This window comes from Malurus melanocephalus, unplaced genomic scaffold (assembly GCF_030028575.1).
Source record: "Malurus melanocephalus ecotype Western Australia unplaced genomic scaffold, MMel_1.1 scaffold_290, whole genome shotgun sequence".
In the NCBI taxonomy this organism is placed as follows: Eukaryota; Metazoa; Chordata; class Aves; order Passeriformes; family Maluridae; genus Malurus; species Malurus melanocephalus.
In genome coordinates, this window is record NW_026623522.1 from 229,294 (window position 1) to 247,170 (window position 17,877).

A 17,877-nucleotide genomic window follows, 5' to 3' on the forward strand; every position below is an offset into this window, starting at 1 on the left:
GCCCGAGGGGCGGGGGCACCGCCGCCCTGTCACGGGCGCTGTTGTCGTTGCAGCTGGAGATGCCGGCCCGGACCGGGGCCCCGCCGAGCTGCTCCGGGCTGGATCCCCGCTCCGCGCTGCCGCCCGCCAGCCCGCCCAGGGGGCACCGGCCCGCGCCCGGCCTCCCGCCAGCGCCGCGCCTCAGCCCGCGCCCCGTAAGTGCCCGCCCGAGCGGGGTCACAGCTCCAGCGGCCCGGCTTGCCTTGGCTCGCTTTTCTCCTGCAGTAGTTGTTTTTCTAGGAGCGGTTCTTCACGTGTGTCTGACACTGGCTTACATAGCTCTATGAAGTTCTCTGAGCTATTTCAAGGGCATATGCCAAATCTGTGTCACTTTTATTACTTTTTGTAACTCTGATATTAGGTAGATTGTAAAAGAAGGCTGGTTTTGTTGAAATTTGTTCCTGAACCGATCCATCTCAGCTGCTTCTTATCATCTGGTTCCCATTTATTTATTTATTGATTGCACAATAACTTGATGAAAAATCTKTTCAGGAGTTGAAGTTAGGCTAATAAGTCTTTGTTTTCTTTAGTCCTTCTCCTCCTTTTAGAAATAAGTGCTAGTCTGCCTGTCTTGTTCTCTCTTCGGTTCTGAAGGTATCACTTTGATCAGCATTTTAAGCATCAAGGGCTGATTTCTTAAGTGTGTGCTGACTTGAAAATCTTTATCTTATCTTTAACTTTATCCTTTACTCTTAACTTACCTGTTTCCACTTTGACCTCACCATCTGTCTCCCTGTAAAAGGAATTCCATTGAATACCTATTCACAGTTAACTTTTCTGCTGAGGGCTGATTTAACAATTTAACAATTCGTCCTACTTTGTGTGAGTAACTTGTTCCTTTTCCTCTGAAGTTGCAAACCTTGCCTTCTGTCTTCTGTGTTTWACTGTATTTATGGAACTTGTTGCTACTTATGTTCTTCACTAGTTAAAACTCACTTCTATACCATCATTGTTYTGATTTTATCCCTGCATGATAGCAGTCTCTTTATTTATTCTGTTACTTAGCCATGCACACAAACACTTTTTTTTTTAAAGTCTTGTGTGACTTTTCAGGTCGTTAAAGCTTTCCTGTTGCAGTTAAAGCAGTCTTACACACTCTTTCCTCYGAATTGCTATTGTGCATTTAATACAATCCCTTTCAGTAACTGCCAGCTCTTGACTCTTGTACATCTCTTGGATTACTTGTCTAAAAGTCATGTCAACCTGTTCTCTGAGGGTTTTTTATGAAGACTGTTAGTTTGATTCTGTTACTCACACTGTATTTTCTTTAGAACAGGTAATGAGAAATTTTGGTCAGCGGGCCAAATTCAGCTCACCAGAGCAATTCATCATGTCCAAGTCCTATGTGCCTACTCTCCTTAGGATCCTTTGGACTGAAACTGAACGTAGGCTGCATTATGCTTCAATGGTACTGGTAGCTCATTTCCTTATGGTGGTTCCCTTTCAGTCTTAGAGCTTTGCAGCCCCTTCTGGTCACATGGCATGAACTGAAATGGGCCCTTGTAATCACAYGGTGAAAGCGCACATGTTCTGTCAAATCCAATTTCATTTCTTATCTGATGTAAATACMGCTATTATGTTCTTGTGTGCAAATTCATCGTGATACAAAAAATACTGGTAGTCTGGTTGCGTGGCAAGAAAAAAATCAATGCTTTTTTTCCAGTGCATGCATAAAAATCTTCTGCCTCTGCTAAAGGATTCACTGTTAGGATCTTTTCTTTGAATACTGACTTTGTGATTGCTTTCAGATACTGCTTTTAGTCTTCTAAGTCCAGTTTCAGTGAGTTCGTACCTTCTAGTCAAAGCTGAAAGGAAAAGTGCCCATTCTTCTGGTAGTTTCCTCTAATTTCTGAAATACAAAGCTACTTTTAATTGTGGAGGTTGTTCTCCACACGTGCTGTATTCCTAGCCAATGGCTGGGTCATGTCCCCCACTGATGATTAATTTCTCTCGTATAAGCTCTTGTATGGTACCTCAGGAAAAGGTTCTGTGAGGTCTCTTGCTGATTGCTCCCAAGACCTTATGGCTTAAGGTTGCCATAAGCAACTTTATGGCTTCTTTTTGCCCCTTCTTAGCCTCATGCTGGAGCAGGAGAAGGACTCCTATCCCTGAGGAGGAAGCAGCAGCAGAAACAGCATGTGATGAGCTGACCATAACCTCCATTTCCTGTCTCCCTGMACTGCAGAGGGAAAGGAGGTAGAAAATCGGGAATAAAGCCCAGGAAGAAGCTTCCTGGGGTGAGGGGCAGGTGTTTTTTTTTTACTTCTCATTATCCTGCTCTGATTTTGATTAGTAATAAAGTCAGTTAATTTCCCAAAATAGAGTCTGGTTTGCCTGTGGCAGTAATTGGTGAGTGAGCTCTTATGAGCTCTCCTTAACTCATGAGCCTTTCATGGTATTTTCTCTCCTCAGCCCAGCTGAGGAAGGGAGTGATAGAGCAGCACCTTTCTAGACTCCTGGCCTCCAGCCAGGGTCAACCCCCCACAACAATGCAGAGCGACATCATAACTGTGGTTTCATGTGACGACTTCCCTCCTGAGGGTTGTTTTATTGTTTTTTAATGTCTTTGTTACAGCTTTATTGCAGTTCTGTGACCAAGGATATAGCAGTATTTCTTTCTTTTTTTCTGGAAGCCTTAGCCTCTGTTCTTTAAAACATCCCTCCCTACACTGAAATTACCTTCCGTTTTATTATTGCATGAAATCTGTCACTTTCTGCAATTAGTTTTTTATGGAAGGCTGTCCCATGTGTTTGTTTCCAGGATTTATCTTACTTGCCTGGATAGAAAATTMTCTTAAGCATATTTGTGATCCGTGGCCTTGTTTCCTTTACCGTTACATCCACAGTTAATCCTTATACATCCATGGCCAGACCTAGCAGTCTGACCTAGAAATGTCATTAGTGATCTCACAACTAGGTCTTGATACAATTTCCCGTGTTGGTTTTGTCATTGGATCCCCATGGGCAGCCCATTTTCCAGGCTGACAGGTGAGTGTGTCAGATGGATGTTTGCCATGGTGGTAGCCATGACATTTGCAGCTTTGAGATGTTTGCATCCTTTCCTTCATGGCCAGCAGAGGATATCACAATAATAACCTTCATAAGCTTTTAATGGAATTCAGCTTCCATGAACTCACTGTCTTCATGCTGATCACAGGCCAGTGCTCCCTGCATTCTACTATTTTCCAATTTTCTTTACACATTTATTCTCATTATTCTATTAATCAGTAGTTTTAGGTGTACAAAGTTTCTTGTGCTCTAGTATTCAAGGACAGTGGAACGTAGGAAATGGTAGATGAAAAACGTGTTATTTACTTATGTAACTGTACTATTGAAGTGCTTGAAGTATTTTATGTATTTTTTTTCTCCCTCTATTAATGACACATTGAAAGACAAAATTGATTAGCACATACTTTATTAAGTAGAAAGTATAATATGAAACTTAAAACCAAAGATTTTGCTTCCAGAGGTGTTAMTGAATTTTGAGGTCTCATAAAATTGTATGATGCTGATTTTTCCTTCTGTTGTTTTCTCTTTTTTAATTCTCTTCTTTCTTTTTTTTTTCCCCAAAGAAATCATTGTAGGTTTGGTGTCTTGGAAGTATGGAATCAATCTCTATGATGGGGAGTCCCAAGAGCCTCAATGAAACTTTTCTACCAAATGTCGCCAATGGTATCAAGGATGCCAGTAAGGTCACAATAGGCATCATTGGAAGTGGAGACTTTGCCAAATCCTTGACAATTAGACTTATCAGATGTGGGTACCATGTGGTTGTAGGAAGCAGAAACCCTAAACATGCTGCTGACTTYTTTCCCCATGTGGTTGAYGTCACTCACCATGAAGATGCAGTGGCTAAAACAAACATAATTTTTATAGCCATACACAGASAACATTACACCTCTTTGTGGGACCTCAAACATTTACTCGCTGGTAAAGTTCTGATTGATGTCAGCAATAATACAAGAGTAGACCAATATCCAGAATCCAATGCAGAGTATTTGGCATCACTTTTTCCCGATTCCCTAATTGTCAAAGGATTCAATGTCATTTCTGCMTGGTCACTTCAGTTAGGACCAAAGGATGCCAGCAGACAGGTAAATGTTTTTATTTGTGTTAATTTAACTTATTTGTAAGATGAAAATGATAGAAACTGAATGTAGCAGCCAGAACTCATGAGATTTACCCTGCCTGACTTAATATGCCTAAAATGTTGGGTCTTTAGCTTATGTTTTAGTAGCTAATAAAACCTTCAGAGTTTGGTTCATCTCACTATAAGACATATAAATTAAGTGGTCTGATTTTTTTCCTGTGTTGTCTGTTTGTCTTCAAATATTGCAGAGGAAATGTGGATACTAGCTTAGAGTAGACAGCTGACCTTTAGATCACGACTGACAGGGGAGAAGAGTTGGGTCTTAATGTTTTCCTTAGAAAATGTGTTCTTGTGTATCCTTATGCTTTATACAGGGATACAGGAGGTCTTCCCCAGKATATTTTAGTTTCAGCATTGGGRTGAACTATTGAAAGACATGAACAGRAATCTGAGGTCCTGATCCCAGAGCTCAGGAATCAGCTGCTCTAAAAATGCTTGCATTTAATGTAGCMRTGAAGTGATTGAAAGAAATTGTCTMACTTTTAGAATGCCTCAAAATCATAAATATGAGGAAACAGAGGGAGGCACATATGTTTCTAAGTGATCATTCATTTCATCCAGGGCTGCTTGGGAACATGRTGTTCAGATTCCTTCCCAGTATGTTCTGCAAACCCGTCCTGCATAGAGAAAAGGCACCTTTATATTTTTCATATTTTGCTGAAGTGATGTAAGGGATTTAAGCCTGTGCAAGTATCCAGTCCTTCACAACTTTATGAACTCTGAGAAATAATGTAAGAAATAAATAACATAACATGACTGCTGGAGATTGAGTTTTCTGGCACTTCAGATAGATATTAAATGGAATGCAKTGGATATAGAATTAACATTATTGGAAAAATAACTTCACCATACTTCAGAAGAGCACTACACTATAGGTATTTCACTTCAGTCAAAACAGATCATATTTGCTTCAATGCAGATAATCAGCAAACAGTGTTAAGTAAACTATAGCCCATAGTAAGTTTTAAAGGAACTTTGAAGTACTTTGTAGCAGTACACTTCTTTCACTGTGTAATAAACAGGTCTTTCGAACAAGTTCTTGTTTGGCTGATAGTTTTTTTTCTTTTCTGTTAAATATTCAAATCAGAAATCTGTGGAAATCTGGGGTGTGAAATTATGTTTAAGAGCCATTGTTCAAGATTCCTGTATTTTTGAGAGATCTGGGTTTTTTTGAAATGCTTTTAGCTGTTGCTTCAAGTTAATCCAGTCCTGTAGACATTTCAGTATGCCAGGTTTCAGTGTGCAGATTACCAAAACATCCCCCATTATTAAATCCAAGAAAAAGCCAATTTTGTTTTGGTTACTCTGTTGCTAAATCAGTGTGCAAATTTGTACTTTGGGTAGATTTTTATGTGATTTTATTGTCATCTTGGTGATACAAGCTGGGGTAAATTGTACAGTTATAGCAGTCATATTGTAGTTTTGATTTGGAGGCCCTTAAGGTTTTTGGTGRGTTTYGTTGKTTTTTTGTTTACCTTTGAGTCTCTTTCTCTGACAACAGACAATTCCTTTGACTTTCCCAACAGGTCTATATATGCAGTAACAATGTTCAGGCTCGYCATCAAGTTATTGAGCTTGCCCGTCAGCTCAGTTTTATTCCTATTGATTTGGGGGCATTGTCATCTTCAAGGGAGATTGAAAACCTGCCTCTGCGACTGTTCACCCTGTGGAAAGGGCCTGTAGTGATTGCCATTAGCCTGGCAACATTTTTCTTCATCTATTCCTTTGTCAGAGATGTCATTCATCCATACATGAGAAATCAGCAGAGTGACTTTTACAAGATTCCCATTGAGATTGTGAACAAGACTCTGCCAATTGTTGCCATCACTTTGCTTTCTCTAGTGTATTTATCAGGACTTATTGCAGCTGCATATCAGCTTTACTATGGCACGAAATACCGACGATTCCCACCTTGGCTGGACAATTGGCTCCAGTGTCGAAAGCAGCTTGGGCTGCTCAGTTTTTTCTTTGCCACAGTGCATGTGGTGTACAGCCTCTGCTTGCCGATGAGGAGGTCRGAGCGGTACTTGTTCCTCAATATGGCATATCAACAGGTGAGACAGTCTTTAGTTCAATAAACCAAAAATGCCYTGGCTGTGTGCTTATGGCTCCAGAATGCAATAGGTGTGTTTTCTTGATCTTTTCTACTGCTTTTGGCACAGAATGTTTTGGGTTATCTTAAACCAGATAAGGAGACTGAAAGAAACATCTGTGCCTTTTGCTCACCTTGTGTGCCAATCTGCAGTCAGGTTTATGTGGTAGGGKGAATCAAGGACATGTCTTACTGAAATTCCTGGTAACAATATGCACAASGAGAATGTAGGATAGACAGGATAAGAGCAACAGCAGGAAACTTTTGAGGTATATTCCTTTCTATRTATTCTGAACACGTGGGGGAAGTAAGTATAAGTGCATTTACAAATATGAAAAGTATATGGGTAGATACTGTAATCATGCTTACAGATACTTCTGTGTTTAAAAAAAAAAAAAGAAAATGCTGGTATTTTGTAACATTTTGGACCAGTGGTAAAAATACTCTATTCTTTTAAAATTCTGTGGACATCATCTATTCCAGGCAATAGAAATTGACTCACAGTTCCAAGGAACAATTGGTCTTGCRTAACTCTGGAACAGTCTCTGACAAATCTGTCATCCTCTAGAAGAGGGCCTGATGTTCCTGTCTGCTAGTGAGGCAGCTTATTGTCACCTTTAAAGTGGCAGGAAAGCAGCATTGCCAGAAAAACAGCATTGCCATTCAGCACATAAATTTATAAGAAAGAGACATGTCACCACATGAGAAAGAGAATGGAAAAGCAAATAAGGAAATAAAATCAAATGGAGCAAATTAACAGGGAGTGTCACAGACTGTGAGAGGGCTAGCATCAAAAACTGAGCTTAAGAGAAAGACAGGAAGGGCWWWACTGTAACAGGCGGAAATAAACTGKAATGGTTCACACTTAGTAATATTAAAAGATTCTCTGATAATTTTACTAAGAAAGTATCTTAATTTTAATGATGCTGTAAAACCCTCACTTGCTAAAATTTCTAGTGAACCTTTTTCAAGACTTGATATTGCAATAGTTCACCTGGAAGTGGGGAGAATAATTGAATATCTAAGCTTCTTAGTTGTTTAGGTCTTGAATTTATTCTTATTTCTGATAAAGGTCTCCAGTGAAAACCATCTTGGATATATCTAGTGTCAATAGTGAAAGAGAAACAAGCTTGGACTCAGCAGAGAGAGCTGAGGRAAAGTTAAGAAATTATGSTAAACTATTTCTAAATGTAACAAGMGAAAAACAAATTTCAGGTGTATCCAATTTATGTTACAGAATTTAAGTTTGTAGAGTCTGAAGAACACAGTTCCTTTTCTACAGTGTACAAGAATGTGCAGAATTACCTCAATTTGTAACAGTATTTTTGTAAATWGTATATATTGTTACATTGTCTTTTAGCATTGCTAGTAGCAGCCTTAAGGAAATAGTTGTTTTTCTCTCAAGACWTGAGGAAACCTCTGAAATATGTGACCCCCACAGTTGTCTTATGACTGTGACCTTTAAATCAGCAAAATAAGTTGGTATTTTTAATATTCTTTAGAATAACGTTCTTCCTTTCTACTTTTTCAACAGGTTCATGCAAATGTTGAAAATTCTTGGAATGAGGAAGAAGTGTGGCGAATTGAAGTGTATATCTCCTTTGGAATAATGAGTCTTGGATTGCTTTCTTTACTGGCAGTAACTTCCATCCCTTCAGTAAACAGTGCCTTAAACTGGAGGGAGTTCAGTTTTATTCAGGTGAGTTACTTTTTTAGTAAGGGGTGTTTGGTGTTAACAAGAATTCCTTCACAGTCATGATCACAAACAAAAGCTCATTGTAATGACAAGAGTCTTTTTTTCCTCTGTCTCTGGTAATTTATTAAAAGCAACAATTATTTAGCAAATATATTACTATGAAGGCACATTACCCTTTTCATGAACATTAGAACAGGACTTAGCATTTTACACTTCTTTATCTTAAAYAACCAACATAGCTAAGACCAAATGACCACTGATCTATTCCTTTTCTGTTCTTAGAATTTCTTGCTAAATTGAAATTAGATAAATTTGGATAAACTTGCTAACAGCAGTGATAACTGATGARATACTTGTGTAGGTAGATGCACATAACTATTAAAATTGAAGACTTAATTTGCCCTGAAGGATTTTTTTGCACAGCCCTCTGACAGCCATAGTGCCATTGTTTAAGTTTTGCTTCCCCTCCACTGTTGGAACTTGACACAGCTCTCAACTGTATTATTCCCATTAGCTGAAAATACCCACTAGTAAAATATGAAGCTTTGCTTATTAAACTCAGAGGCTTTTCAAGACCTTGGAACACCATCTGCTGCCTTCCTTGCATAGATAAACATCTACAACAGGCAAATCTAACCAACATAAGAAATACGGGCTTTAATAAATAGCTTCATGCTTGCTCCTGCACATAATTACCAGTACTTTTAGGCAGCAGTCAGCTATAAGAAAGTTTACTAAGATTCAGTCTGGTGAAAATTTTGTAAGTGTGTGCAGTTTTGGGTTTTGTTATGTTTTGTTTTCTGATTTCGGCCTCAGTACTGTAGCCTTAACTCAGTCTTTTCTGATTAACTTTTTTTTTCCATTTTAGCTATTACAATAATATTGCCTAATTCTGAGTCCTGCTCAGTTCAGAACTTGGGCACTGACTTTAAAAATTCAGAGCTTGGGTTCATAATTTACAAATATTTTAAAGAGAGTGGTGACAAACACTTGAATGGGTATAGTTATTTGAGGTCTTCTGTCTGTAATGTCTTCCCTTCCCTTATAATTTCTATTCCTGGAAAACTGCACATAGACACATAAAAGGTTTGCTGAAAAGTTTTTCAGAGTGGAGCTACTCTGACAGAACSTTTTGTTCATGGTCATGGCTTTGAGCCTTCAAAGGGACAAATACTCAAGTGTTACACCATCTCTGCCATCTGGAGTTCTCTGTGTGGGGACAATAGTACTGCTGTTGGGTGATATAAAACATTAGTGCAGAAGGGGAAAATATGTCACTTGTGAGTGACATGATGCCTTTATCCAGTAATAACTGCCAGCCACAAACACAGCATTTGTGTCTTATTTTCCCTTACTCATATTTCCAAATTTCAGGCTTGTATGATTGAGTCTAAACCCACAAAATAACCATGATGCATCTACAACTTTTTTGCATATTTATGGCAGTTATTTCTAAATAACTGTAAATTAAGTTAAAATATTTCCAAATTTAAATAATTATGAATTTTAATGACCCATCTGTCAGTATTTTGAGGAATTAGTYTGGGAAAAAGTTGTTTGCTCTGGATGTATATTACAGTTCATACTGCATTATATGCAGAAGATAACTGATAYTGGTAATGAACTATTTGCAGTTTTTAATCACAAAAACACTGAACTACTAAAAATTTCCTACAACTTAATGAYTATATTCTTTGTCATTAATTCTCAGGATGTAAGTTATTCTTCATTTATTACTTGTCAAAAAGTCTCCTTGCTTTCTTCAATCAGAAAACAGACTTTGTGATCGCTTGTTAAAGTAGAAGGAATCTGCATTTCTACTCTACATAAGTTTTACTGTAGCCAGTATGCAAGTGGAACAGATAAAATGTTGTAATACTTATTGTCTCCTATATTTTTCTTTATTTAAGTGCAGTGTAATGCAGGAGAATTGAACTTAAGTTTTTAATCACCAAGACAGGGGGACAAGCAATGGAACTACTAGCCCATCATTCTAATGCTGCTTTTTTTTCAGCTGGGAAAAGCAGTATGTCTCTAGCTTTAGTTCTGAATCTCAGATAATTTTCCACAACAGTTGCTGAACTAGTTTCACATCTGACAGATGAAGAATCAGTCAGCGCACTCAGTTTCTCAGCTCAGCACTTCCCACTGAGAGCAACAACACATTGTTTCCTCTTAGTAAATATAATYTCATTAAAATAAGAGTTTGACCTCTTCTAAAGAGTTTTACCACTAGAACATACTCAGTCTTGAGTCCTACTAGGAAAATCTGAGTTTATTAACATGTACAGTATAGACGAGCCTTGTTTCAGTAGTACCAGCCCTAAGCAGCATCGCCCCAGCCTACAGCAGTTCAAGCAGACTTCTAACACAGTCTTCCTAAAGAAACCCAAAATGTCCATATTTTTGCACAGAAATCATTGCTGTCTTTAATAGGCCAAATTATTTTGGAGATGCCTCCATTTTACCTAGCCTGGTTTCAAACACAGATGTCAGCAGCCCCAAAAATTCCAGCCTGCTTCAACAAGGGAAAAGGACTTTGAAAGGACAAGCAGTGCAGGTTCCACTCCTTCACTCACAGYATGAATATGAATGAAGTGAGATGTGACAAGATTTCATAGTGCAGAAGGAAGTTACTGTGTCAGTCCTAGAAGGAGCTAAGAGACCAGCAGAAAGCTGAAATTGCTACAGTACAGAGCTGACCATTGTACAAAACAAAGGTCTAATTACTTCATCATGATTCAGAGAGAAACATTCATGACACCTATATAGARGAACCACAGAATGAGACAGGGATAAAGAGTTTTCTCTGTAGGAGATCCTAGATGATTGAAACTTAGCATGAAATTTCACAGTCTCCTTAACGTGACTTAGAGCTGAAGTTTACTGAGAAAAGCAGCAGGCAAGAAAGCTGGGGCTGATAAAATGCYGCTTCAGTACTCTTTCTCATCTAAATATATTTGGATAAGGAGCAAAGGAAGACATGAGCAAGAAATACAAAAGAACTCATATTTTGTCAGAGCAGGCAAAATAAATAGCCTGAACTGCAAACAGAAAAAGACATTTATTGAAAACAGTCCTTGAGTGTTCACATAAAATRGAAGGAAATGGAGAGTGTTGTCTGCAAGCAGTGCTGCACTGGGTCCTTTAGTCTTGTGAGGGAAGTTAAAATGTAAATATATAATGCAAACATAAATGACTGCTGCTTTTGTTTTCCAGTCTAAGACTTCAAGTCCAAAACCCATCACTTAAAAGTGACAATGAACTGAGCAGACTAGTTTTGAAAGCTGAGCTTCACGTTTTTTAGCAAAAAACAACACAAATCTGCCATTTTGTTGTAAGYGGCTGACCTTTTTGTAGATATTCCTTTTCTCTGCTAGCACAATCCTAAAGTTTTTTGGAGACAGAGTTACTAAAATACTTCTGTGCATGCACTTTGAGGAAAGGCTGTCCCACCTTAGTTCTCATTCCAGAATAGGATAACTTTTCCCCAGAGTAAAGACTGAGACCTGAGTATTTAGCATGATTAGGGGTAAGATTCCWGTCAGTCACTACAGACAGTTTATAAGTTTAACAATATGCTGTTAGTGGGACAATCTGAAGTAAGTCTTGCATAGATGTAGAATTTAGAATATAATTTTTGTATATATGAATACCACTTGACCGTTATGAAGGTGGAAATTCCTGAAGCCCCACAGCACATATTTTTCTCTATATACATACATCTTGCTGGTAATATTTTAGGGGGKTTCCTTTTGCATCTTTCCCGCTCCTCTTAACTATTCTTGCTTCCTTTCTCAAACAATGCCAGTTTGTCCAGTTTATCAGTAGCCTTGGCTGGGAATCTCCCATATTGGCTAATTGCTGACTTTGATCAGGAAGGAAAAGAAACAAAACATGGAGGACTTAGAGAAAAGCTAAAAGATTGGGTAGTCCATAGGAAATGTGCTAATCTATWACTCAGCTTTCAGGAAACACAGTATTATGGAAGATAAGAAAGCAAAGCAACCAAAGATATTCCTCCCTTTTTCCCAGCAGCTTTCCCAAAGCCCAAGATTTACAACTGATATTGCTGCTCACTGTTCAATATGAATTTACCAGTGAAGAAATTGTATTGCTTCTGGCTGCTTTCAGAAGTCCTCTGCTCTTAAAGGAATGAGCACCTGGTGCCTGGTAGTGGTAATTAAGGGCCCAGTTGAAAAACATAGCATTAGTAGCTTACAGAAGCTCCTATAGGAATGTCTTTGTTAGTTTTTTAAATGTGTGGTTGAAATTGTTCAGTACACATTAGCACATGCCCTACCAACACTTCAAAGAACCATATGGCAACCCTCCACAGGGAAAAAAAAAAAAATCATCATATGTTTTTCTTGTCCTTGTGTTGTTAGTTTAAATTGTATTGATGTTCTTAATGGCTTCCATGCTGACCATTAGATAGAAAGACATATGGATGTCTCAAAACTGTAGCTTACAAATAGAATTTAAATAAGAACTAAAATAAAAACAATTTGAAATGACTTATATTTCCCTTCTGTTTATTTTTCAAGAATTTTTATAGTTCTCTTCAGTAATTCTGATGAAGAAATGAGGGATATGATTCACTTGTGCCCTTYTCCCTGCTGGCAGTGATTTAACAATGAGTTCAGGACAGAAATACCAACAAAAGTCTGCAATAACATTAAGACATCAGATTTGATAGTATTGTTCACYGTCCCAATTTCTTACCAGAAGTTCTGTTCAGATACCACATATGCCATTTTCATATCCTCAAGTGTTTRTCTAAATGTTCTGTTTACTATGGGATATTTTGGGAGCAAATTGTTTTTTTTTAAAAAAAAGTATGCAGCATATCTAAAGCTTAACAACATAGCCCTGAAACCATTGGCAAAAAAGATACATATTGGCAAGTCAAAAAACTTGGTACCAATCACAAGAAATCAACAAAAGTATTTTTGTTTTATACTATTATACCTGTGAATCCTTGCAAATAGTATTAGCTCAGACATTCTTCTTCCCCTAGAAACAGCTTTATCTTGAAAGAGAAGGAATTAATTCTTTCACTATCTATTGACCCTTAGGCTGCATTTTTCTCTGTTTGTCTGTTTGCTGGTATTTAACCATACCTTGGTAACCCGTTACCTTTCTTAATACTCATTCTCTGTTTCAATGACTTTCTACATGTTTCCCAACTAAGTTAGTYATTACATCATTTTGGCCTGAAAGTGTTTTTCTTCACTTGATCACCACCAGAAGTCAAAGCATAGTAGTCTTTTATTGTGGTTTGGGAAAGGTTCGTGCATTATCAAGTCTGCAAAGCATTACAACTACAGGGTCCTTAAAAAGGCAGATTGACAGAGCTCRTGAGTGACCCTATTATCACCACCTTCTGTGGCAAGCTCTAGATTATGTGCTGAGAGGTCAGTCCTCTGTAGGCTRCTGTGGGGACCTTCTCTTTCTCCTTTTATCTGGCACTGTCTGTTTATGGTAGATTGCATCACTGCTTTGTGCTAATGTGCCCAAGTCTTGCAGTTCAGATATTCCCATTCCCACTCAACAACTGATGGAGAAGGTATGGGATGGTTTATGCTGACATCGGACAAGTGGATAGAYGCCTTTGYGAGGAAGAAGTAAACTGCACATCTCAGAGTGATGAAAATGTGCAAGTTTAGGCCTAAATCTCTTCTAAGAGAATTGCATTGTTCCATAATAAGGAATCTTGGAAGTGATCTATCCTCATGGTTAAGAAACAGGAAACTTAAGTTCCAATCACAATGGATGTTGTTCCAGTAATTACACTGGAATTGTTCCTTATTGGCRTACATATCCTGAGTTGACTTCCATGACTTAAAATTTGGGCAAACATCATTTCAGCTTTGACTAAGGCTTGTAGGTGTTCACAGAGATACTCTTCTCAGTGCTCAGTTCAGTCTGTAAATTTCAGAAAGTGAACTTGAAACCACATATTGCTAATTAATTGTAGTGAATTAAGGAAGAAATTTTAACTTGGTGTCTAATGGAAATATTAAAATAATGCAAATAATGTATYAGAGCTGTCAGGTGAAGGRCCAAGTACTATTATGTCTTTGTTTTTTTCCTGTTTTCTCTTTCTTGAAGTCTACACTTGGATACATTGCTCTGCTTATAAGTACTTTCCATGTACTGATTTACGGATGGAAGAGAGCTTTTGAAGAAGAATATTACAGATTTTATACACCACCAAATTTYGTTCTTGCCCTTGTTCTGCCTTCCATTGTAATTCTAGGTAAGATTGTGTTRCTTTTGCCATGTGTAAGTAGGAAACTGAGAAGAATTCGAAGAGGATGGGAGAAAAGCCATGCTATAGAAGAAGTAAGTGGGTCTGTTCCACATCTCTCCCCAGAAAGGATAACTGTAATGTGAGAATATTTGTTAATGCTGTTATCCATGTTTGGGCTTGGGTTTTTTTGTCATAAACTTTCATTTTTAGGAGTTTAGTTAAGTGGGAGTCTTTGTAAAGTCTCTTGCTTGGCATATAGTTGATGCTTTTAACCAAACTATAAGTTTATAACTAGAAGACTACTACTTCTGATAACTATAAAAAATATTTTGGTTTTGGATTGAAGATRATTATGAAATAAAAACATTTTAATGTTCCTTTGCACAGTTATATCACAACAGTATTTTATTATAACCAGGCTTTTCAGACATTTYTTTGACTTAGAGTGTATGTGTCAGAGTGCTGTTTCTTAATACCACATTTTCTGTGCAGTGTTTTTTCTATTAAAACTATATTTCTAGGTTAATGAATTCAGAATATGAGGTAAACTATTTAGGAAATAACCAGGGTTTGAAACAAATTAATTTGWAATGATCACAGRATCATAGAATCACRGAATGGTTTGTGTTGAAAGGGACCTTAAAGATMAAYAAGTTCCAACCCCCCACTGTCATGGGCCTTGACAAATTTCATTAGACCAGGTTGCTCAAAGCCCCACCTAACCTGGCCTTGAACATTTCCAGGGATGGGGCATCCACAACTTCTCTGGGCAACCTGTGCCCATGTCTCACCACTGTCACAGTAAGGAATTCCTTCCTAATACCCAGTTTAAATCTACTCTCATCCAGTTTATAGCCATTTCCTCTTGTCCTGTCACTACATGCCATTGCCCTCTCCAGCTCTCGTGTAKGTTCCCTTCAGGTATTAGAAGGCAGCAATTAGGTCACTCCCAAGCCATCTCTTCCAGGCTGCACAAACCCAGTTCTTTCAGCTTTTTCTCACAGGAGTGGTGCTCCATCCCTCTAACCATCTAAGTGGCACTGCTCTGGACTTGCTTTGCCAGGTCCATGTCCTTCCTGTGCTGGGACCCCGAGCTGGATGCTCCAGGCAGGGTCTCTCTCACCAGTGCAGCGCAGARGGGCAGAATCCCCTCCCTTTTCCTGCTGGCCATGTTGCTTTGGATGCAGCCCAGGGATGTCCTTTGGCTTTCTGGGCTACAAGTGCACATGGCCAGCTCATGTCCAGCTTCTCATCCACCAGCACCCCAAAGTCCATCTGGGCAGGGCTGTTCTCAATCCCTTCATTCCCCAGGCTGTGTTGAAACTGGGAGTAGCCCTGACCCAGGTGCAGCACCTTGCACTTAGTCAAGTGTATTGCACATGTACAGTATATTTATTTGTGTGTGGCTTTACACCATTATATGATTTGAATATGCAAACCCAGTTTSAGTTATGGTGTGATTGTATGTCTTGTAAACAAAGAGTATTATATTAATACCATCCTTTTTTTTTCAAATTATTACATAGGATTTTAGACCTTTGGGATCTTGATTTCCATACATCATATCATGATTCAAAACAGTACTATACATTTATAAAAAGACGTGCACAAACTAGTTTTTGATTTTTGACTGATTTTAAAATATGAGGAAATACTTTAAAACAAAAAGCTGAGAATTCAGCAACAATAAAAATCCATTTTCACTATGAAACTTCCGATACGTTGGAAGCATCACAATACTCCTGTATGTTTTGCGTGTGTCTTCACTGGAGTTTCAGTTATTATATATGAATCTCCCAGAATGTGTCTTAAATTCTTAGTATCTTTTTGTGCAAATCCAAACTTCTATTTTTATATAAAGGTCTAACTTTTACAACAAGTGTCTCTGGGATATGCCTAAAATTTTGAGAAACCAAATTATTATTCTTATACCTAAAAATTATTTTATCTCTAAACCTTGACATTTGCATTTCCTGTTGGATTCTAAATAATGTTCACAATTATTTATTAATACTGCTGTGTCAGTAGTAATTACTCTTCTCTAACAAAATAGCCAAACACAACTCATATYTTCAGGCTACTACTGCTTAATTAGCTAAATTTTTATTTCGATGAATCAGGTATTAATTTTTTTTACTTGTATCAAAGTATATTTTTCTTATCAATATTTGCACTGTTTAAAATATCTGATTTTCTTYGCTGAACCTTCTCTTATTATTTATTACTTTGGAGAATTTGTCATAGTATCATACATCACAAATACACAGAATTTATCCTTAAACATCACTGGTCCTGTAAATCTCATTRTCTCTGCTTGTAGTGAAACCAACAGCTTCACAGAAAAAGAAGATTCTAGAATCAAACTCTGCCCCCAGTTACACCAACCTAAGCCTAAAGAGTTCATGTTAGTTGTTCTTAATTTCATTTCAAATTCAAAATATCTACAACCATTTTATTTTTATTCTAGTATTCAGAGTCCCCAAACTTACACAGCAAGAGTGTGTACTGTGTTTGTTACAAATTGAGAGACAGTTGAACTTTCTTTCATTTTAAGCATGTTCAAATCTAGAGATGRAAAATAAAATATTATAATAATTTTTTTTTTCATAATTAAAGCATTTTATGTTTCCAAACTTGTATTGAATTAGAGGTCAATGAACTTTCGAAAATGAAGGTTTGTGAAAACATTTTTTTGAAAAAAAAACACCTGTTATGTGTGTTAACAAATATTTGATACTTTTTTTTAGTTCACAAGTTTTCAGTTTCAAGTAGTTGGAAAGCACAGATTTGTCCTCCTTTTTAAGCTTTGGGGATGGAATCAATTGGAAGGAAAAGAATTCATTTTATTTCACCATTTTTGGAAAAGTGATAATAACAACTACAAATGGTCAGGTTAAGGTCTTTGAGACTTKTCTGCAATAGCTGACAAGTAGATGCTTCCAAAAAGAAAGCAGTTTCCTAACGATTTTTTTCCTAACAACTTCTCAGCCTCTTGGAAATCAGTAAGTTCAGAGTTATTTGAGACAGGTSCTGCTTCTGGACAAGTGTATTTAATAGCTACATCCTCCAAAATTTATCAAACATTTAAGAAATTTGAAATTTTCCCATTTCTTCACAGAAAAATAAAGGAAAAGGAAAAGAAAGTTCAATAAGTCTATCAAATAAATAAAAAAATATTTGCATTATTTCTCTTTTCCAAACCCAAATCCMTTTGTTTCAGGGTACTTGCCTTASTGTTCCTCCTCCAATATGCAACTATTTCAGTGACACTTGTGGTGACACACAAGAATAATACTGTTTTGTCAAATATTCTATACATTAAGTGAAAACCCTGTCCTTACTGGAGACAGACAGGAGCCTAAACTAGTACAAATGAGATTTTCACATAAAAATTAAGGAGTAACAGTTGCAACTTTTTACTTAACTTTGTCTGTAATTACATTCCAATACCAAAAAATGTAAATTTCTTAAAAGGCTTGCAGAATTGAATGTCCTGAACTGTTTCCTATTCCATTATTAGAGAGTGAAACCACAGAAAGTTGAGGCATTGTGCTTCATTCCTTTAAATAAAATTAATTTTTAAAAATCTTAGGACACACTAAATCTTGGAGAATTTTAATGAGATAAATGCCACACTACGTTCT

General features: G+C 37.5%; 1 protein-coding gene across 4 annotated transcripts in view; it reads left to right on the top strand.

Annotated features, from left to right (window-relative positions):
* The window catches only part of STEAP2 (STEAP2 metalloreductase), a 15,842-nt gene extending 422 nt beyond the window's left edge, over positions 1-15,420 (top strand). Inside the window, exons 1-6 of one of the 4 annotated variants that reach the window (XM_057376773.1) lie at positions 1,309-1,447; positions 2,115-2,276; positions 3,612-4,133; positions 5,716-6,243; positions 7,816-7,980; positions 14,092-15,420. In XM_057376773.1, the coding sequence (XP_057232756.1) occupies positions 3,642-4,133; positions 5,716-6,243; positions 7,816-7,980; positions 14,092-14,376 (1,470 nt within the window). In that variant the 5' untranslated portion in view covers positions 1,309-1,447; positions 2,115-2,276; positions 3,612-3,641 and the 3' untranslated portion in view covers positions 14,377-15,420. Of the gene's footprint in view, positions 1-38; positions 195-1,308; positions 1,448-2,001; positions 2,277-3,611; positions 4,134-5,715; positions 6,244-7,815; positions 7,981-14,091 lie in introns of those variants that run through there. The other 3 variants (XM_057376770.1, XM_057376774.1, XM_057376772.1) reach the window with 3 other exon arrangements.
* The last annotated feature ends 2,457 nt before the right edge of the window (positions 15,421-17,877 follow it).